General features: G+C 38.7%; 1 protein-coding gene across 2 annotated transcripts in view; it reads right to left on the bottom strand.

Moving 5' to 3' along the window:
• Window positions 1-22,974, bottom strand: part of LOC140122124 (probable cation-transporting ATPase 13A4) — an 85,718-nt gene that overhangs the window by 37,530 nt on the left and 25,214 nt on the right. For both annotated transcript variants that reach the window (XM_072142615.1, XM_072142616.1), the window contains exons 7-19: window positions 17,860-17,994; window positions 17,706-17,778; window positions 16,758-16,889; window positions 15,501-15,671; window positions 14,995-15,152; window positions 13,093-13,281; window positions 12,610-12,671; window positions 11,846-11,996; window positions 10,778-10,864; window positions 8,908-9,064; window positions 7,913-8,030; window positions 7,668-7,792; window positions 250-413 (exon numbers count right to left, since the gene is read on the bottom strand). In XM_072142615.1, the coding sequence (XP_071998716.1) occupies window positions 250-413; window positions 7,668-7,792; window positions 7,913-8,030; window positions 8,908-9,064; window positions 10,778-10,864; window positions 11,846-11,996; window positions 12,610-12,671; window positions 13,093-13,281; window positions 14,995-15,152; window positions 15,501-15,671; window positions 16,758-16,889; window positions 17,706-17,778; window positions 17,860-17,994 (1,722 nt within the window). The remainder of the gene's footprint in view (window positions 1-249; window positions 414-7,667; window positions 7,793-7,912; window positions 8,031-8,907; window positions 9,065-10,777; window positions 10,865-11,845; window positions 11,997-12,609; window positions 12,672-13,092; window positions 13,282-14,994; window positions 15,153-15,500; window positions 15,672-16,757; window positions 16,890-17,705; window positions 17,779-17,859; window positions 17,995-22,974) is intronic.

Below are 22,974 nucleotides of genomic sequence, written 5' to 3' on the forward strand. Positions count from 1 at the left end.
GCACCTAACGCACCATATGACTACATTTATGGGAAACTATCGTCATAAACGTATGATTTTTTTAAAACATCCAATTGAAAAAATGTTTATATATGACAGATGAATTAAATGAAATGTGAAAGCCCCTTTAACTTTTTGAGGAAACAAAGATTTTATAGAACTGTCACTACCTGCTGGTTTATTCTCTCAGTAATTTACCTTTATGGAACAGTACACGCTTGAGGCTAAATGCATAATACTGCCAATTACCTTTGTAATGTGACCATTTTCTTGATTTTCTTCACTATTTCCCCAGGTAATTGATGCTGGAGAATTTTCCTCTGGGGCACTTGCTTCTATGACAATCAAGTGGCTTCCTGGCGGAATCATTCCTGAAGCTTTCCCAACCGTGCAAGCAGTCTGAAGATTGTCTCCTAAAGAAAACATGTACCTGATGATGTACCTCACCTCGATGCTATAATGCCCATTACTGGGGTCCCTTTTTCCTTTAACCATGGTTCTAGTGGGTAGGTGTGGATCGCTTTTGCATTATATTTATTATATATAGCTTTTATATGTTATTCATTCCCTGGATATCCTCACAACATTTGTACTTATGAAGTACTATTTTTAACATATGTACTTACTGAGGACCACAGGCACATCTACATCTTAGAGATATTTGATACCTTCCACAGTCATCTGTAGGATGGTTTTGGTTTGGTTTTTGTAATAATTATGCATTCATGCCGGCACATTTAGAGCATATCATCTCTACTGCAGAAGAAATAAAGCTGGTTCTCTAGTGCCTTCTATAGGTAGCTATACTGGAATCAAGTCCTGTCTCAAGTGCCTTAAAGGGGTTTTCCCACAAACAAAAGTTAGGCCCTATCCACGGGATAGGGCCTAACTTGTGGATCAGTGGAGGTCTCAGCAATGAGACCCACACAGATCACAAAAACTAGGGGTTCAATGGGGTCCCACGTAACTCTGTTGGATCCCTCGTCGCTCCTCACACTAATGGAGCAGATGGCCATGCAAGATCTTTCTGCTCCATTAATCTCTATGGAGTTTTCGGAGATAGGTGAGTGGGACCCTTGGCAATTTCCCAGGGGTCCGACGGAGGTACTTGGGACACCATTGGACCCATTGTTTTCGTGGATATGTCTAACTTTTGTTTGTGGGAAAACCCTTTTAACCCCTTCCCGACATTTGACGTAATAGTACTGCATGGCGGGAGGTGTGTTCCCGCAAAATGCAGTATTATTACGTCAAGCTTCTGGCGCCGGCTCCTGAACGGAGCCGGCGCCAGAAGCTGCAGGTGCCGGCTATATATTATAGCCGACACCTGCCTCTAACACCCGCGATCGGAGATTTCTCCGATCGCGGGTGTTAACCCCTAACACGCCGCGGTCGCGCTGACCGCGGCGTGTCAGAGGCATTTAAAGCTAATATAAGTTGAATCGGACCCCCCCGCGGCGCTTACCGGGGGGGTCCGCTGCTCCGATCGCAGCCCCGGGACTGCCGGTGCCCGGGGCTGCGAGATCTTGATCCGGAAGCCGGGTCCGTGCCTCCTGGCAGGACCCGGCTGTAAGACACTGGGCATGCGCAGCATGCTCAGTGTCTTACATTACACAGTGCAATACATCTGTATTGCACTGTGTAACCTGTAAAATAGCTTGAACAAGTGATCAGAAGATCACTTGTTCAAGCTTAGATGCCATTAACTGTAAAAAAAAGTTAAAACAATAAAGGTTTTTTAAAATAAAAATAAATAATAAAATAAAGTGAAAGTCCCCCCAAACACCACATTTCCCTGTACACAAGCAATAAAGTATAAAAAACACCAAATCACAAAAAAACCCCACTTATTTGGTATCGCCGCGTCCGTAACAATCTGTACAATAAATCCTAATCATAATTGGACCCTCTAGGTGAACGTGGTAAAAAAAAAACCCAAAAAACTTGCCAAAAATTAAAACTTTTTATCAAATTGCTTTACAAAAAATGTTCTAAAAAGTGATCCGAAAAAGTTACAAGCGCCAAAATGATACCACTGAAAAGAACAACTTGTCACGCAAAAAATAAGCTCACAACCAGCTCCGTCAACCAAAAAATACTATAGTTATGCTGCTATAAAAATGGCAATACTAAAACAAATGCAATTTTTTCTATTCTAGTTTTCCTTCAATAAATTTGGACAAATATAAATAAAACTATATAAATGAGGTATCACCGTAATCGTAGTGATCCGTAGAATAAAGATAATATATTATTGTTATGCTACAGTGAACACCCCCCCAAAAAAATGCTAAAAATCCAAAACAAGAATTGATGATTTTATTTTCCTCCACACGAAAAAAGTTAATAAAATTGCTTCGATAAGCTAAACACCCTCTAAAATAAAGGTTTTTTTACAGTGCATCTCGTCTCGCAAAAAATAACCCCTTATTTGTCTAAATTGCTTAAAAAATAAAGATTGTATAGCCTATTCCCAACGCGCGTTGTAATAGAACGGTGTGGCAGGTAGTGACTTGCCAACACAATTCAGACACATTGATCGGGGCAAGATGGCGGCTGATCCTGAAAGCCATCCATCCTGCCCCATTGAACAGAATGGTTACGTCCCCCCGCACCCCCCCCCCAGTTCATGATCGGTGCTATTGGCTCATCAATGCAGACCAGCCAATAGCAGCGAATTTACTTATGGCGTCAGTAATACCGGTCACCATGTCTGTAGACACGGTGATCGGGGCAGGGTGGTGGCTGTTCCTGACAGCCACCAATTGTGCCTTGTGGTTCAGAAGGGTTTTGTAGCCCCCCTCTGTCCATGTTTGCTTCTATTGGCTGGTCGATTTGGTCCAGCCAAAAGCAGCAATATTCGTCACAATGGGCATCGCTAGGGTGAATAAGAGAAACACTTGGCGATAATTTCCCTACGAAAAACGAAGATATGGTACAAAAGCGCTGGCTGTGCACATTGTACAGATTATGCTGTACAACTCTTACGTGCTGTTCCAATGTGCAGGTCCTGCCGTATCATTTCTCCGTTTTCAAGAGGAAGATATTAGGAAACTAATATTGGGAAAAGAAGGACGGGGCCCCAGTATCTCTGGTTTAGATGTTCCTGTATTTTGCCAGGGCAGCATTTTCCCGGTGAATTCTGCTGCTTCTAATGGTAGGACTCAATAAAGAGTCTGTTCCAAAAGAGGAGTTAGGATGGACACTACATACTACTAAGAGACCTGCGACAACTCCAGAGTGACAAAAGTTTAGTTGGTCCCTTGGTATATTCCACCTCCTTATACGCAACACATTCACAATTGACACCCAACCTGTTGTGAATTAATTTAGGTAACATGAATAATTTTAACAACTGTTATGTCCCGTTGCTCCCTATACCCCTCGATTATCTCATAAGGGGCGCCACATAACGGGCACTGAACTTTCCAGAAATAATTGCAATTTGCATCTTGGACTCCATTGCACATCGTATTTGGAAACCACCTGTATGTTCAAAATGCTCATTTCACCACGCGTATTACACTACACCACATATTACACCTTGCTATATTCCCCAAGGGGTGTACATTGAACAATTAGGGTCACTTTTCGGGTTTTCCTCTGTTTTGGTACCACTACGGCTCTCCAAATGCATCCTGACACATGTGAAGGATTTCTGTAAAATTTGGCCTCTAAAAGACAAACACCCCTCTTTTCCTCTACTGTGCGCCCATAAAGCATTTTATATGCACATGTGGGGTACTTCTACACTCGGAAGAAATAGTTTTACACCTTTTTCGGGGTTATTTAATATATTATCCCTTGTGGCTTACAAAAATTAGGAGTAAAGTGACATTTATAGGAAAATTTTCACCTTTTTAATGTTTAGGGCCTAATTGGATCATTCACCTATAGGGGCAAATACATATATAACACACTGCAAAATTCTCTAAGGGGTGTGCATTCAAAAATTAGGGTCACTTTTCGGATTCTTCTCTGTTTTATACCACTAGGGTTCTCCAAATGCATGTCAAACATTTCTTTCAAATTTGGCTTCTAAAAGGCAAACCTCCCCCTTTCCTTTTACTGTGCGCCCATACAACATTTTATATACACATGTGGGGTACTTCTACACTCGAGAGAAATAGGTCTACACATTTTGGGGGGGTTGTTAAATTTTTTTATCCCTTGTGGCTATAAAAAATTAGGGGTACAATGACTTTTATAAGAAAATGTTCACCTTTGTCCTATTTAAGCCCTAATTAAATCAAACAGCTTTATGGACAAATACTCATATTACACCCTGCTAAATTCTCTAAGGGGTGTGCTTTCCAAAATGTTGACACTTATTGGGGTTCCCCTCTGTTTTGGTACCACTACGGCTCTCTAAATGCATCCTGACACATGTAAAGGATGTCTGTCCTAAAAGGCCAACGCCCCTCTTTCCCTTCTGAGCTTCACTGCGTACCCATACAACATTTTATTTGCATGTGTGGGGCAATTTTATACTCGGGAGAAATGCTAGTACACATTTTTTGGGGTTGTTTAATCTTTAATGCCGTATGGGATACAAAAATTAGCCGTAAAAGTGACTTTTTTGGGAAAATGTTCATCTTTTTCCTTTTAGGGACCTAATTGAAGCAAACACCTGTGGGGGAAAATACACATATTACACCTTGCTGAATTCTCCAAAGGGTGCACTTTCCAAAATGGTGACAATTGTTGGGGTTCCCCTCTGTTTTGGTACCACTAGGGCTCTCCAAATGCATCCTGACACTTGTAAAGGATGATTGTCAAATCTGGCTTCTAAAAGGCCAAAGCCCCTCTTTCCCTTCTGAGCCCTACTGTGTACCCATACAACACTTTATATGCAAAAGTGGCGCAGTTCTGTGCTTAGGAGAAATAGTTGTACACATTTATGGGGTTGTTTCATCTTTTATCCCTTGTGGCTTACAAAAATTTGGGGTAAAAGTGACTTTTTTGAGAACATTTTCACCTTTTTTCCCTTTTGGGGCCTAATTGAATCAAACACCTCTTGGGGCAAATACACAAATTACACCTTGCTAAACTCTCCAAGGGGTGTACTTTCCAGAATGGTGTCTCTTGTTGGGGCTTTCCTCTGTTTTGGTACCACTATGGCTCTCCAAATGTATCCTGACACATGAAAACTTTTTCAGCCATATTTGCCCTGCAAAAACGAAACAACGCTCTTTCCATTCCAAGTGCCCCCCTGTGCCCGTACAGCAGGGTACAGTGACAAAATGGGTATTGGCATACTCAGGAGGAATTGCCCTCAACATTGTAAAATGCATTTTCCTTTTTAACCCATTGTGAAGGTGCAAATTTTAGTGTTCAATGAATCTATAGTAAGATAAAATTACATTTCTGTAATTTCACTTTCATTTATCTTTCACCCTCATGAAACGCTCATAGGGTTAACAAAATTCCCAAAGGTTGTTTTGAATATTTTGAGGGGTGTAGTTTCTAAAATGTCATTTGTGGGGGTTTTCTGTCATGTGGGCCTTATAAAGTCACTTCTAACTAAACTGACCCTCCAAAAGTAGGTTTTGATGAATTTCGTGTAAATCTGAAAAATTGCACCTAAAGTTATAAGCCTCCTAACATCCTAAAAAAAGGAAAAGATGTTTGAAAAATGTTGCCAAGTTAAAGCAGACATATGGAAAATGTTAGTTATCAAGTTATTTTAGTGATATGACCAACTTTCCAAAAAGTAGAAAATTTTGAATTTTGAAAACATTGTTTTTTTCAAAATTTTGGGCAAATTTCCATTTATTTCATAAATAAATACTAAATATATTGATTAAATTTCTCGACCAACATGAAGTACAATGTGTCACAAAAAAACAATCTCAAAATCAACTGGCTATGTTAAAGCGTTCCAAAGTTATAACCACTTAAATAGACACATGTCAGATTTTAAAAAATGGGCCGTGTCAGGAAGGTGAAAAGTGGCTTCAGCGTTAAGGGGTTAAAGTATGACTAGAGATTTTACTGAAACTTGACACATCTATGCAGCCAGATTTTTTGTTAATCCAAATCAGTACAGAACAGGGTAAAGCTTGGCTGATGAAAATGCCTTTGATACAGAACCTGCAGGTACTGCTACAAGCTGGATTTCTGCAAGAAAAACAAGTACCCTTAACCCCTTACCGCCGAAGAAACTTTTTACCTTCCTGACATGGCCCATTTTTTCAAATCTATAAATGGTTATAACTTCGGAACACTTTAACATATCCAAGTGATTTGTACTTCATGTTAGTTGAAAAATTTTCAATTTTCTACTTTTTGCACACATTGTCATAACAGCAAACTTGATAACTAACATTAACCTAATGTCTGCTTCATGTGGACATGGATTTTTATGCATCCTCTCATTTTTGTAAGTTGTTATGGGGCTTTGAACTTTGGTGCGATTTTTCACAAAATTTCATAAAAAACACAAAATCACGCTTTTGAGGGACCTGGTCAGATTTAAATTGTGTGCAATTTAGAAAAATTTACTTTTTTTTAGCTAAATAATGTGTTTTTCGAATAATGCATACCATACATTTTCAGTGGATAAAATACCATAGCTCCGCAAAGTTTGATACCCAATTTCTCCCAAGTACCCCATTACCCCATATTTGGTAGTAACCTGCTGCATGGGCACATGCCAGGGCATTGAAGGGAAACTGCACCATTCACAGCAGATTATGCATTGGCCCTTTTTAACGGCTATACAATCTTTGTTTTTTGACAATTTGGACATACAAGGGCTTTTTTTCTGAGACATTAGATGCAATTTTTAAACACTTCATTTTAGTGGGTAATTCGCTTATTGATGAGATTTTATTAACCCTTGAATGTATGGAGGAAAAGAAAAATTGTAAATTCTGGTTTCTTTTCTTCTTGTATCTTTTTAGGGCCTTACACCATACCATAAAAATAACATATTATGGTATGCTTATTATATAGATCATTACGATTATGGTGATACCTCATTTATATTGTTTTTTTAATTTATTTTTACAATTTTACTGAAGAAAAACGTATTCTTATAACACAGTCTAATACAGATATACACACATGTTACAGCTGGGTCCTGCCAGGAGGAAGACACTACGCAGCCCCGGGGGGGTCCAATCTAGTGTGACCGTGGCGTGTAAGGAGTTAAAGTCTGTGATCAGAGAAAATGTAGATCGTGGGTGCTAGAGACGAGTGCCAGCTGTAACATACAGCTGACAACTGCAGCTTCTGACACCGGCTCCGTTCAGTGCCAGAAGCATGATATAATAGTACTGCATGATGTGGGAACTCACCTCCCGCCATGCAGTACTATTATGTCAAATGTTGGGAAGAGTTTAATAGTTGTGTCAAATACATCTCACCCAGCCCATATAGTAGCACTGCACTGACAAGAAGCATTAGCTGTGTATATCCAAATATCTGTCTACATTTGCCTGTCTTTGTACCCCTTGTCCATATTTCAAGGCTTTCTAAAGAGTAGAGCATTGACTTACAGTGCAACTACCCAGAATGTAGTATGTACTAATTACACATTTGTATTCTTTATGCTTAGATTGCCACTTACAATAGGTTACATGGTAGTTTTACTTAAGATGTATGAAATACAGTCACAAATTAATAATATTTTTTTTTGGTCATTAAATCAAACTACTGCATACCAGTTATCATAACGGTCCTTATCTTTGCTTCCATTAGTTCCTGCAGCACTGGTTTTGTCTCAGGTTTGAGTTTATTCTCCATTATAAGAAATCCAAGAAACACTAAATCAGATTCTACTTCTTCCCTGGTAAAACATGATAATAGGAATTTCTAAATACAAAGTATATATCTCACCAATGAGTTACAGCGATGATCAGTTATAATAAACAACCATATCTATTGATAATATGTTATATATTGGTACCTCTCCAAGCCTTCTATAATCTGGACATTATTTGTAGATAATTTCTTATATGCCAGAGAAATCACTCGGAAACCTTGTAAAGTATAATGTTCCAGTTCTTTGGTGAAATTCAAAGGCACTGCATAACAGAAATAAGAAAATGAATGATAAGCTTAGTGGCCATAAGGGTGTGTGTGGTTACCACTCTATAGGGTTGAGGGAGTTTATCCATTCCTATCAAAAGCAAGGCCAAAGCAGGGGAAAACAGTATGGCTGTTTTATATAAGGTGGACAGTATTCTATAAGCTTCTTGATTGTATTACTGGACATGACCATAAAATATGGTCAGGTAGGGAACCTCTGCCACCGCAGTTTCTCCAACACAATGGGGAAGTTGTAGGAAACATTTTGTTTAAACGTGAAGGAGTAAAATACCATCTCATGCGTGTTTTTGTGATGGTTTCTTGGTGTGAGGAGCATCAAAGTAAAGTGTTTGCTGTTTGAATTGCTTTTATCCATTGGATATCTGAGAAGGTAGCATTTAAATCTGATTCCCATTGGTGCATGTACGAAAGTTTTGTGAATTTTTTTGAGTTTTCCAAAATAAAATAACAGACAAGACAAGAATCCCAATGTACAAATTTTTATGTTGGAATATTATATGTATGTTTATGAAAAAATAAATAAAAACAAGTTTAAAAAAAAAGGAAAATGAATGACAAAAGATATTATGTAAGACATACACCATGCTTATCATTCCATCCCAAGGCCCACAATATTTGTGCATGGTCATACCTAATTGTAGAAGGCCTGCTTAAACAATGTATTTAATCTATTTAAAATTCCAATATCTAAGTATATTGGCTGCTTTTGGCAAGTACAGAGTGGTCTCCTATTCCCTTACCCTTTGGAAAATCATAGTCAAAAATCTGATGTATCATGGTGACACAGGAATCGGTAGACAGGTAAGAATGCATTCTGTTTAGGGTCAATAATTTTTATCCTCATATTAATACCTGTTTCTTGATTACAAAATTTTTCCACCATTTCTGGAGCTCCTTTCATAAAAACAAGAAACTCATCGCTTCCCAAGACTTCAACAATGACGGACATGCGCTGCAGGCTGGATGAGAACGGAAACTGATGCAGGATCGCCAAACCTTCCACTGGAACCTGATTAGAAATAATATGTTTTAATTTAACCCCTTAAAATATTTTATTTTTAAATTGTATTTTTTCATTTGAACTATTTTTTTTTAGACCCTCTAGGGCAGTGGTGGAGAACCTATGGCACACGTGCCAGAGAGGACACGCAGAGCCCTCTCTCTGGGCATGCGCACCATCTCCCCTGCTTTCTCTTTATTGATCAGTGAAGCTTCGGCAAGCAGGAAAAGCTGCTGATCCCGATAGATCCAGTGATCTATCTCCCTTTAGGCTGCATCCTGACCTGCTCTGTGCTCGATAGTGCTGCCTTAGACACAGCAGCAGGTCAGTGCCCGCCCCTCCTCTCCCTCCCCATCCTCTCCTGCAGCCTCGAACACAAGGAGAGTGAGGTAAAATGGCCACAGCTGCAGCTGAGTACAGATAAGGTATATGTGCAGCCCCTGAGGAGGAGGGCAGGAGCTGCTCTGTGTGGTTTTCAAAGGCAGCAGCTGAGTGTTCAAAGTTGGACCTGTCAGGCAGCTTTGGGACACTGAACAACTATAGGTGCTTATAGTTTAGTGTCCCAAACTGCCCTGTATGACAGAGATCCATGGCCACATATATACTGCCCTTGGCCCAGATCTCATGTTGCTGTGCTATGCTGCCTGTGACCCTGGGGTGCACTACACCGCCCTCACTGACTCTGGACCAAGGGAAGTGTGTATGTGACAGGGTAGATGGCTGTCATATGTTGTGATTTGATTCAAAATTCACCTTGGCTCCATACCCTTCACCCTACAATACACACTTTGCCCTACACTCCCCAATCCTTCTTATTGCTCCTGCTACTGTCAATATTTGTTCCATGAGCAGCTAAAGCATCATAGCCTTCCACCCCTGTTTAGGATGTGATGTTGGTCTTTCTTTAGTGGTCTGTTGAATCAGTATAGTGGTATTTATCTTGTTCTACTGGTAAAGGTCATCGTGCGGCAGTATTATATGTCCCTTTTAGAGTGGTAATTTCGGTTAATATTGGGCTAAATAGCCGTGTTGGCACTTTGCGATGATTACATGGACTTTGGTTTGCAGTTTGGGCACTTGGTCTCTAAAATGTTCGCCATCACTGCTCTAGGGTCCTTTGACCCTAGATGGTCTGATCGTTCCTACCATAAACTGCAATAAGACCGTATTGCAGTATGTGGCATTTTTGCACAGCATTCATTACAATGATCCACTGGCTCATTGTAACCAAACTGCAGAAACCAGACAGCCTTGGGTCTGCCAAAGATCCGAGGCTGTCATGGTATGTGTTCTTACTGGTGATAAGCTGATGCAGCATCAGGTTGATTGTGCAACTGGTCAGACAGTTTTCTATCTTGCTGGTTTGTTGACTGATTTTAGAAACTCATTATTAAAAGTTATGTTTTATGAATTTTGAAGCCCTGTTTGGATTTTGGCTCTTGCATCTAGTGGTGTTGACGGGGCTGGGGGGCTACTCCACCCTTCCCTCCTTTTTGTACTTTTTGGATTCACACAGAATACTTAGACATGCAATTAACTTTTTTATTCTTACTTTCTAAATTATTCAGAATGTATTAAATGCAGATTGCAAAATCATTATTTTGTTTAAATAAATATTTCTGATAAAATAATAATCTTGAGAAATGGCTACTCTGCCCTGTTTATTCTCTCTATATATAGGTTCCATACCATATTTTGATGAGAGATTTATAGAGAGTTTACCATTTTAGAATCTGGTCCAGGTCTCACAATTTTATGCTGCTGTGATTCCTCATCTTCATTGTTTATCGGGTCAGTGTCTTGTAAAACCTAAATGTATAAATGAATAAATACTGATCACATTGTACATCATTATACAAACATACTCTGCAACCTGATCTGATGTCATAATTTTAGCAAGTTTCAATTACCGTAACTATGTTCTGAAAGAATCTATGAAGCATGCACTGAACAATAAAATCTTTGGGGCAGATTTTTCAAGCTGTCTAAAAGTCAGAATATTTCTAGTTGCCCATGGCAACCAATCACAATTCCCCTTTAAAATATTCATGAGCGCTGGCAAAATTAAAGCTGAGCTGTGATTGGTTGCCATGGGCAACTAGAAATATCCTGACTTTCAGACAGCTCAAGGAATCTGCCCCTTTGTGTCTGAATTGTGTTCCCAAGTTCCTAGGTGGTAAGATGAATACTTGGATGTTTAGTGATTTAATGCTATAGGATCATTTTTAAACTAACAAATGTATTCAATGAAGTAAATTTGATAATATTGTCTGTAAGCTAGACATTGCAAAGTCAGACTTATCTGTTATAAACTATGCGAGTATCTAATGGTGAATGATAAATCAGTTGCATTATGATACTGTCTAATCCACAACTACTTTTTTTCTTTTGAATAAACTTAGTGCATGGCATTTACATCAGAACTTTTGGAACATTTTTAATAGTAAATCACCCCACCATGCCTACTGTCTTAATCAATACCTTAGCATTATGTTAAATTGTGATGTTCCAATTGTGGTGCTAGTTGGACATTGGTTGGGATTTATCATGGCTTTTATGGATGAATACCAACCATGTACAAGTCTTGAGTTAGTCACAATTACGTGCAAAGGAAGCGGAGTGCCACTGTTTGATAAATCTGCACTACTGTCTCTATGTGCTAGAAACAGCTCTCATCAGTCCCATTACCTTGATAAAACAGTTTAAATACTGGGCTAGAACAGAACAGAAATATAATGGAACATTTTCATAAACATGACAGTAAAGAATTCTAGGTTACACAGAACATACCCAGCCTGTACCCTGGAACATTTTCAAGTCCAATGGGTCCCCCTGTATTGTTCCATCCAATACAATCAAAGAATGACAACTGACCATTCCTGCTAGTAGTGGACTCCATGACAAGCTAGTCTCAGGCGTAAAGCAATATTTTTCCTGGAAACTGCAAGGCAATGCACATATGATCACAACAAAACAATATTAAAATATTAACATCATTAGGATAGGTTAACAACATCAGGTTAGTGTGGACTATCAACTGTTCCAACAAGCACACCATGCTGCTTCTCCCTCATCTGCTCAATTGAAGCCAACCAGACTACACCTTGCCTGATTCCCCTGGCGATTCTTGGGTTCTAAGGAATGCCTGCTTGATTTAAATGGCCAAAGAGGCCCTTAACCTGGCTCTTATCAGTTTCTGCCTGCCAAAACTATGTCTTGTGTTTTGGATTCTGCCGGAATGCCACCTGGACTTGGAATGTTGGACTTTTTTTCTGGGTAATCTCTGGTGCTTTGTAGACTGGTGTACTCTAACCCACCTATAGCAATAGCTTTCCTGACAAGGACACTTGGATAATGCCCTTAGGATTAGCCCATAGACAAATTGCTTAGGTTTGTTTAGAACCTGCTGTTTGTTATGTGGGAGAACTATACAGTACATGGAAGAAGGAGCAAATGAGCAGAAGGCTTCATCCACATTGTAGTGGCCATGACAGAGTACTTTTTGCTCATCTCCCTTTCAAATATATTGATTATAGGAGTTGTGATGAACTTACCTTTCTCCATCTGAAGGCACAATACCCCATAATTCCATTCCATCTTCAGTTAAGGTACCTGTCTAGATAAATTAACATTATATATTGAGCCATTCAAGGATATAAGTAAAATCAGTGGGTTTGATTTTAATATATTCATTGTTGTGGTGATTTGACTAGGTAAGAACACAATGGCAGATTTAGTTATATTATTGAGGACAGGTATAGTCCTGAAATGTATAGTGACAGATGTTGGATTTTTTTAAAGACCTATAAGTTGCTTAATATGTATCAGCATTGTAGAGAATTTCTATAACATTTTCCACCCCACCTCATTACTTTCAATTTATATAACTTCGCTCAGAAGCCCCACCCATTGGCAGGCAACTAGAAAACCATTGTTATTGTAACAGCTTCTACCACAATATCATTTATATTTAATAGGTGAACCAATTACCACATGCATCTGGTGCTTTACTTCAAAACAATGTTACAATACTTTACCTTATCAAAACAGATAATATTTAGCTGCCCGCACATGTTAATCCTTTGGGCACTTAGACAGAATATGCCGTTTCGCTGAAGCCGAGTTTGGGAGTACAAAATACAGACTGTGACTCCTGCCGGTAGAGCTGCTGGAATACTGACAGTAATAAGAAGCAGTGACCACAAGACGGTGTCTTTTGTGGAAGCCTAAAGGTGGTTCAAGCACAAATACAAGATTACATTATCAAAAACATAACTCAAACCTATGATCACTATTCCCTGTTAACTAATATTTTACCTTTTAATTATAGTATATAAGGATAGTCTTGCACTGCAGAGTGCTATCCAGAAAACATGTGCTGGCTACAAATCGTAATGATGTATAATGTGCCCCCTGCACTGCCCCAACAGAGTGGAACAACTTTTTTGGAACTATTTTCTACTACTGGTGAGAGGCAGCCTTAGATTTGCGCAAACATTTTTGACTTTTTTTTTTAAAAAAGTCAAAATTTTCACATTTGTATTCCGGTAAAAACTCTGGGAACACTACAGAAAACTAGTTTTGTGAAGTGCAAAAATTTTGCACTGAGCAGCCTAGGGATTGATAGGAGCTAAAACAGCAATAAAACTGAATAAAATTGTAAAGTAAGGGGTTAAAAATTTAAAATTATGTTTATTGTGTAAACACCACTAGGCTGTTAAAGGATTGTGAACCAAACATACCTTGAGAATGCTGTAGCTACACTGATGCAGAAATATATCTTGTTAAATCCCTTATCCAAGTGACTTTGCACAAAAAACATTTATAAAATACAGGAGCTTGGGAAAGCTGGGTGCATACTGTCTGCTGTGTTTCACAGAGCTTCACAACTGTTCAGGCAGGACTAATCAACCTGAGCTGGATGACTCATACACAGCAAGTGGGGGATGATGCAGCGATTGATTACTTTTGCCTGTCATGGACAAGACAGTGAATAGAGCATTATCTGAAGCAGTGCATAATTAGGGTTAGAGGAGAAGTGCCAGGGCAGCCACAGGAACAACCTCATTATAATAAATTTATAATTGATTTTTCAGCAAAACCACTCAGTACAGGGATTAAACAAGATATGTTTATGCATCAGTGTAGCTACTGTATTCTAAAGGTATGTTTGGTTCGTAATGCATAAAAACAAATGGTAGATTTCCTATAAAATTTGAGAGCTTTCTTTCATAGGCAAACCCTTTTAAGATATGAATCAATGATTATTTTGCAGATGCCTCACTGGCACCTAATGTTAATATAAATCACGTTTTTAACAGTAATTTCAGCTTTGGAGAGCCCCTATCCTACTTCTACCATTGACAATATGGTAATGACAAAAAGGTGAATTTCTGGCCTCTCAGGGATCACCTGGTGGCATTGCACAGGGCCCTGAACAAGTGACACCCCAACCACTTAAACTTATGTAAAGCAATATACTACGAATACATAAGCAGGGCCGGCACCAGCACTTGGTATACCTGGGCAAGTGGCAGGCCCCAATGCTGCTGGGAGGGGGAGCCCACATAAGGCTGTACATAAGGAATCTATAGGGGTGAGGGGGCGGTATCTAAGTAATTCATAGGGTGCAAGGGGGGCGTTATATAAAATACCCATGAGGGGGCTGTATATAAAATAACCATAAGGGGGCTGTTTGGGATGACAAACCAGGGAATATTTTAGGGAACAGGAGACTGTTTTAGTTTCTGGATTTTTAATTCCACTGTGTGATTTTACGGCAAAAGGGCCTTCTGAGGCTCTGTCGCCCAGGGGCCTACTGAAACCTGGAGCAGACCACACACATAAGGAATAGTCCACAGTTGTTGATGTGAAAATAACTGTTGCTATTACGTTATTATATCATGGATCAAATTTTCTTTATAATGTAAGCTACTTACACCACTTTTTGCATAGACAATAGCTGTGTAAATCACGCCAATCACCGTAACAGCAACTAGCCCCATCAGAAATCTGATTGCGTCCCTATGGAGTTTGAAGTTAACTGGCTTGGGGTAGAGGATAGACCTAACAAGGTCACCTTTTGCTGTATTAAATCCTAAAACATTGAAAATAATATTCATTAAATAAAAGATATTATATAGAGAGATCACAACCCCCCCCCCCCATAGTAATACACATGCTGGACCAGTTAGACAGTCACTGGCTGAATCAGCTGTCGCTGTCTACAAGTATATATGTAGACAACACAATCCTTTACATTTGCCCTGCTTGAATGGCAGCCTCAAGACAACTCTCCCTTAACAATTTGGAACTAGTCCTACTCTTAAGTTTACTTAAGTCAGGTGCACCCCATGTGGATCATGTCTGTGTATTATTGATCTATAAACTCACATTTCAATATTTGGAATATGTTTATAATACACACTAATTATATTCACATTACCTGTTCTTACTACAACAGCTTTTACTGAACATTTTTGGGAAGCTTGAGTCTGGATGACCTCAGTTCCACAGAAGAGCACATGTCTTTTGTAATCCTCACCACTGTGTACCTTCCATGGAACAGAATTGTCGACATTTGGCAATGGAGTCTTTGTCACTGGAACACTTTCGCCTAAACATACCAGTAAAAAAGGCAATATTTAATAGGGATATTATTTGATAAGGAGACCCCAAAGCGTCTGTAAAAAAAACCCTCTTAACTATTTAATGGATACAGTTTTCAGCCCCATTCAAGGGGTTGTCTCAAGTTTGACTGCTTCAAGATAGGAGGTAAAATTCTTATTGGGGGGAATCTCATTCAAGTCAATCATGGATCATAAGGCTGTAAGCATTCTACACACTTTTCATATTGTATGATTTAAAAAAAAAATTAATTAGCATTTTATTGCATCAAATAAGTATTTGATACCCTTCCAAACAGTAAGAATTCTTTCTCTCTGTGTTAATCTGCACTCGTTACATGTATTATTTCCATCTGCTTGAACTCGTTTCCTGTATAAAGGACACCTGTCCACACACTACATCATTGACACTCCAACTTCTCCATCATGGGAAATACCAAAGAGTTGTCTAAAGACAACAGGGACAAATCTGTAGACAAGGCCTGGATGGGCTGCGGGACAATAGGCAAGCAGCTTGTTGAAGAGCCAACAACTCTTGGCACAATTGTGGTGAGTGATCAGTTTAGTTTTTTTTTTTACCCACAGGCTATACCCTACAGGTTGCTGGCAGGGAATACATAATAATAAAGGGTGGGCTGGCTATATACTTTGAGGGGCTGGCAGGCTATATACTACAGGGACTGGCAGGCTATATACTACTGGGAGCAGGCTATATACTACTGAGGGCTGGTAGGCTATATACTACTGGGGGTTGGCTATATACTACAAGGGACTTGCTGGCTATATACTGGGAGACCCTCGGCTTATACTCGAGTCAATAGGTTTTCCGAGTTTTTGGTGGCAAAACTAGATACTTCTGCTTATACTCGGGTATATACTGTATCAGTTTTATACTTGGTATGATTGAGGTCTCTAGGATCAATACATAACATTGTCTGCAGGTTTTGATGGTCAGAACTGCTGATGTCCATTGAAATATTTTAATTTTTATTACCACCCTTGTATTTTGTCGAACAAATGTCCATATAGTGATCGAGTCAAATATGACAATGCAAACTTTCTTTTTTCATTTTTACCTGTTAACATTCCTTCATTAACAACACAGCTTCCAGTAATTAATAAGGAATCGCAAGGCAAATAGATTCTCCTCCCTGTCAAAATCATGACATCTCCAGGAACCAAGTACTGAGATTCAAGTTCTTGTATATCTGAAGAGAAAATGTAAATTCAGTTCTTGACCATGTAATCCATGATAACATCCTTAATGAAAAATCATTGGTGGAAATAGTGTACAATATTACAGTATAGTGTTAAATATGAATGACAAAATAAGGGGCTTTTATTTTGTTCCCAGGATAGGAGCTCAGAAAGGACCAGCTTGTCCATCTGCAGCTGAAATTTGAATAGGTGTTTAAAAAAACTATTTTAACCTTGTTTTTATGTGAATAATTATAATAATTTTTAAAAATAATACTTATTTCTGCAATATGTGCTCATTAAGCCTAATAACAGACTTACGTTTGCCAATTCTATAGGAATTTTTATTCCATTTTACAGGATTACAATGGAAGATGACAGCTCTATAGCAAACACTATCATTGCATCCACCACTGACATTACATGAAGCTACAGCTTATCTAGTTCCCCAATCTGAACAGATCATGCCTAGAAATCTCTCCCACAGATATCAGCGTTGGTCTATTGTTGTCAATAGACTTGTGGCTGCTGTAAGGCGTGCCACTAAATGTTGTTAATAGAATAGAAGCTCAATCAAGACGACAGCACCCACAAAAGAACTACTTACAAATGAATCAGAAGATTAAAACAAATATGTTTTTCATACATTTACTTTAAGTGTCAGATCTGGCATACAGAGTAAAGTAACATGTTTGCTGATGAGGCCCCCATTATACAGCTAATAATGTGAAAACATACATTTATTTCTAAGCTTACCTTTTCCTAATAAAGTTAAACTTTATCTAGATAACTAATAACTAAGAGCTAAATATTGATAATCCAGTTACCTCCATCTTTGCCAAGAATGGTGACCTTCATGCTGTTATTAGATGAGACCATTTTATGTAATTTAACAGATTGCTGTGAAGAAATAATGTAATTAATTATAAGAAATTACCCAAAAAAGTTGTAATAAACTATATAGAATCTGACATCACTTACCATCCTCAGATTGTATATAGTGGCACCAATGGAAAGCAGGGTTATGGCAACGAGAACGGCCGAATACTCAATGTAACCAATAGCGAACCAAAGACTCAAAGAGAAGGCTTGAAAAATATAATAAGGATTCAAAACCTGTAAGAAATCACAGAGCTCAGTATTATTTGATTATTAATAAATAAAGCTGGATGTATGTGTTTGTGTGTATCTCTGTTAAATGAATTTGTACTGTTGCAATCACCAAATTTTGTACAGTTGTTGCCTGTGACTCAGGAAACATCTTTAGACCAGGTTTTAAGACAAAATTTTTACCCCGCGCTTTCCAAAATCCACTTATTACCCAACATATACAGAAACTATTGCTGATGCTGCTGTGGCATTTGAAAACTGAGCCGTGATTGGCTGCTGTTCTTCTACAGGTCATTAATATGAGCTCTCAGCTGTGATTGATTACTATAGACAATGAGTAGAAGACGCTTATGTATGAGGAAGGAAGGATAGAGACAGAGATAGGTGGAGACTTATCTGAGGTAAAACTATTCCAGTTGCCTATGGAAACTAATCATAGATCAGCTGTCATTTTATAAGCAGCTGTGGGAAATTGAATCTTGAGCTCTGATTGGTTGCCATGGGCAACTAGAGCAGTTCTGATAAACATGACAGTCGGAGACAGAGACAGTCATTGAAATGAGAGTGTCAAAGACCGAAAAGCACTTGAATGAGAGTGCCCGAGACAGACAGTCACTTAAAATGAGAGTGCGAGACAGACAGTCACTTAAAATGAGAGTGCCGAGACACACAGTCACTGGAATGAGAGTACCCGAGACAGACAGTCACTGGAATAAGAGTGCCCGAGACCAACAGTCACTGGAATGAGAGTACCTGAGACCAACAGTCACTGGAATAAGAGTGTCCGAGACCGACAGTCAATGGAATGAGAGTTCCTGAGACCAACAGTCATTGGAATGAGAGTGCTCGAGACAGAGACAGTCACTTGAATAAGTGAAAGAGATTATCAGAGACAATGGGGTTCATTTACTAAGGGTCCGAACGCCGCACTTTCGTCGGGTTTCCCAAATATTTATGTTTTGCACCAGGAAGAAGAAGATGAACTCCGGCGGACCTCAGCGTAGCAGTGACAACTGCTGGATATCGGGCGCACGACCTTGGTGAATCCCAGCAGAACCGAATCCTTGTCCGACAACGCGCCGCGGGATCGTGACTGGACCGGGTAAGTAAATGTGCCCCAATGTTTGGTAAACAAGGGTGCCACTCTCCAATTGTGTGGGATGGTGCTTTTATCAGATTCTCAATCCAAATATCCAATAGAAAAGAACAAAGCAAAATATTTGTCCTAAAGCATTTTTGATAAATAATGCTAACCAATATATATCAAATGATATAAAATATGCTCCATATATTTGTCTTCAGATGACCAAAACTTCACACAAATATTCTTGTGATTTTTTTTTCGCTTTAATGAATATTGCACTTTTGGTGGAGATGCAAATACATGATATTTGAATTAAAAGAAAAACTAAAAAGAATTCAAAAGGATGTGTGCTGTGTTCTTTTCTATCAGAGACATACAGTCACTGAAAGAGACTGCCAAAGACAGACAGTCACTGAAAGGGACTGCCAGAGATAGACTGTGTCAGTGACTGAGACAGTCAGTGACTACTTACTATCCCGGGCAATTACAGGAGCTACAGCTAGTCTAATATATAAAGCTGAGGGTATGTATGTATGCATGTATGTAAATCCACTAAAGGAATCTGTACCATTGCATTTACAATCACCAAATTTTTCACAATCGCTGCCTTTGACCCAGAGAATGCCATTTTCACCCCTTGTTTTCCAAAATCTACTTATTAACCACCATATACAGGAGCCATTGTCTGCTGCTGCCGTAGCACTTGTAAGCTGAGGCGTGATTGATTGCTGTTCTGCCACAGGTCATTAATATGAGCTCTGAGCATTTATTGGTTACTATAGGTAATTAGTATAAGACAGCTCATGTGCGAGGTAAGAGGGATAGGGATACAGAGATAGGGGGAGATTTATCAGAAATATCTGAAGTAAAACTGTTCCAGTTGCCCATGGAAACCAATCAGAGTTCAGCAGTATTTTTAAAAAAGCTGTGCAAAAATTAAACTTGAGCTTTGATTCGACGCCATGGGCAACTTGAACAGTTCTGCTCTCAGACACTTCTGATAAATCTCCCCATAGACAAAGTGACATTCTGAGACAGAGACTGGAATGAAAGTTTCAGAGACAGTCACTGAATGAGAGCATCAGAGACAAACAGTCACTGAAAGAGACTGCAAGAGACAGACAGTCACTGAAAGAGACAGCGAGAGATAGACAGTCACTCAAAAAGACTGCCAGAGACAGTCACTCATAGAGTGACAGTCACTGACAGAAAATCAGAGACAGCGACGGTCAAAGAAGTTTATAAAAAAGGTACTGTCAGTGACAGAAATTATCAAATACAGAGACGCTGGGAGCTACAGCTAGTATATCATATTTTTAGGATTATGTCAGGATCCTGTTGTATTTTTACGCTTGACTACTAGTGGTTGCGGTTTCGATATTTCTGAAATTTTGATTCCTGTGTGGGTCTTACTACAAACACTGATTGAGTATTGTGACTTCCAATCTACTGCCCCTAAGTTCTTCTTATGTCTACTGCTGTTCACATCTCCTCCATTCATCCCTGCAACTAGGTTATTTTGCTTGGCTTTCTCAAATAAATAGGCAAGGGCCATTGGAGTTTGAGAAAGTCCTGGTATGCTAGCAGTTTGGCATACACGCTGGTGGGCTTTGTGACTGTCCTTGCGGGAACTCGATGGTTGGCACAGTGAGAAGAAGGAACTGTAAGGTACTATATTTTTAATATATCACCTGCCTATATTGCCTGAATATTTTATCATAATTTAATTGGGAAAATTACTTTCTCTTGTTTTTTAACCCCTTCCCTTCGCGGCCCCTTTTTTGTTTTTGTGTTTTCATTTTTCACTCCCCACCTTCAAAAATACATAACTTTTTTAATTTTCCATGCACTTAGCTGTGTGATGGTTTGTTTTCTGCGTAAAAAATTGCACTTTAAAATGGTAGTATTTAATATTCCATGTTTGTACTGGGAAGTGGGAAAAAAATTCCAAATGCAGTGAAATTGGTAAAAAAATGCATATGCGCCGTATTCTTATGGGCTTGCATTTTACGGATTTCACTGTGCGCCCCAAATGACATGTTTACTTCATTCATTGGGTCGGTGTGATTAGGGAGATACCAAATTTGTATAGGTTTTATAATTTTTCCATCTATTTACAAAAGTATGACCTTTTGATCACCTTTTATAGAATTTTTTATATTTTTTAAAATGACAAAAAAAGTTTCGACTTTGGGTGCTATTTTACATTACGGAGTTAAACACAGTGAAAAACATATTTTATTTTGATAGATCCGGCATTTTCAGACATGGTGATACCTAATGCGTTTATGATTTTTTTTACTGTTTATTTATAACAGTTCTAGGGAAAGGGGGGGATGGATTTTAATTTTTAGTCTTTTTATTATAATTTTTTTTTTAACTTTTTTATTTTTTTTAAACTATTTTTCTGGCTCCCTAGAATACTTTAACCCTAGGTTGTCTGATAGATCCTATCATATCATGCTACAGTATGTCAGTATATGGGGATTTTCCTCCTCATTCATTACAATGTGCTGTTCGCACATTGTAATGAGAGGGTTAAAACGAGACAGCCTCGGGTCTTCGGAAGAAGAGGCTGTCAAGGCGACGGATGAAGCCGCCACGAACAGTGAGTTAACAGCCGCAATCAGTGCTAGCACCGACTGTGGGTGTTAACGGTAAGCCTTTGCTGCAATATCAGCCTGTGAGCCCTCTCCATGCACCCTCACCCTGCATGTGACGTAATATTAAGGTCACATGTCAGTAACGGGTTAATCATGGATAATAACAGTCACATTTCAAATATCTTTAAATACATCAAATGAATATGAATAAAACTAAATTAGTGTTTAACTCCCCTTAGTGTACTTTGCACCTAATATTAATTGGCTAGTTCCTTTTTACAGACACCACTTCTAACAAGTCAGAAAACTTCCTGAAAATGGTCAGTTCAGGTGCAAATTACTCCCATAATACCAAGCTAATTGAAAAAGTGCCCCAAATTTTAAGATACATATCTGGAGTTGTCCAGTCAGAACTTCATCATAGATGAGGAAAAACTCGCCTGGATGCCCAGAAGGCACAGAAAAGACCTGGCTGACCAGGTATAAAGGAGCAAACCACACAGGATTCAAACATACAGTATTATCAGTACTAAGACTTTTCACAGGATTTATGACTCATAAACCCGACTTTTACAAATTTCTCTGTTATCATTTTGTTCCTGTGGTTATATTATGTTATGCTTTAAGATGAAGCTTTATTTTAATTCAGTGACAGTGTAATGTTTCTGTAATCTTTTTATCCTTTGGTCAAAGGTAGGACAATGTTATAATATGTTTTTTTTGAAAAATAAGTTAAAATAATAAAACTATAGAATAAAATACACATTTAGTTTTAATTGTATTATTTTATAATAAACACATGTCCAACATATCTATTTTACCCATACAATAAAAGAAGCAAAAATATTAAAACAAAAAATGCTAAAATGTAGTCTTTTCTTGTCCATGTGTTTACAAAAAAGGAATATAAAGCTTGGTAACCTCTAAATAACAGGACAAACCTAGGGATACTATGAAATTCAGCTTGGGGTTACAGCATTCAGACGGAGAATGGTCTAGATCAGTGATGGCGAACCTTTTAGCGGCCAAGTGCCCAAAAAGCAACTCAAAACCCCCCTTATTTATCGCAAGGTGCAATCAAAAATTAAAGCAGTAACTTGCTGCTCCCTGTTCTTCAACAACTGCAACACAGTAGAAAGGTGGAAAATTTGCATCATTTTAGCTTCTTTCCACTGTCCCACAGAGAATCGTGGGGCCAGCAGGAGGTCCTTCAAAGATAATTCGGCCCTGTCTATTCATTCTCCCTTTCCTACAGTCCCAAGTAGCGAAGTAATTATCAAAATATGACTGAAAGCAGCA

Source organism: Engystomops pustulosus, chromosome 3 (genome assembly GCF_040894005.1).
Source record: "Engystomops pustulosus chromosome 3, aEngPut4.maternal, whole genome shotgun sequence".
NCBI classification, from domain to species: Eukaryota; Metazoa; Chordata; class Amphibia; order Anura; family Leptodactylidae; genus Engystomops; species Engystomops pustulosus.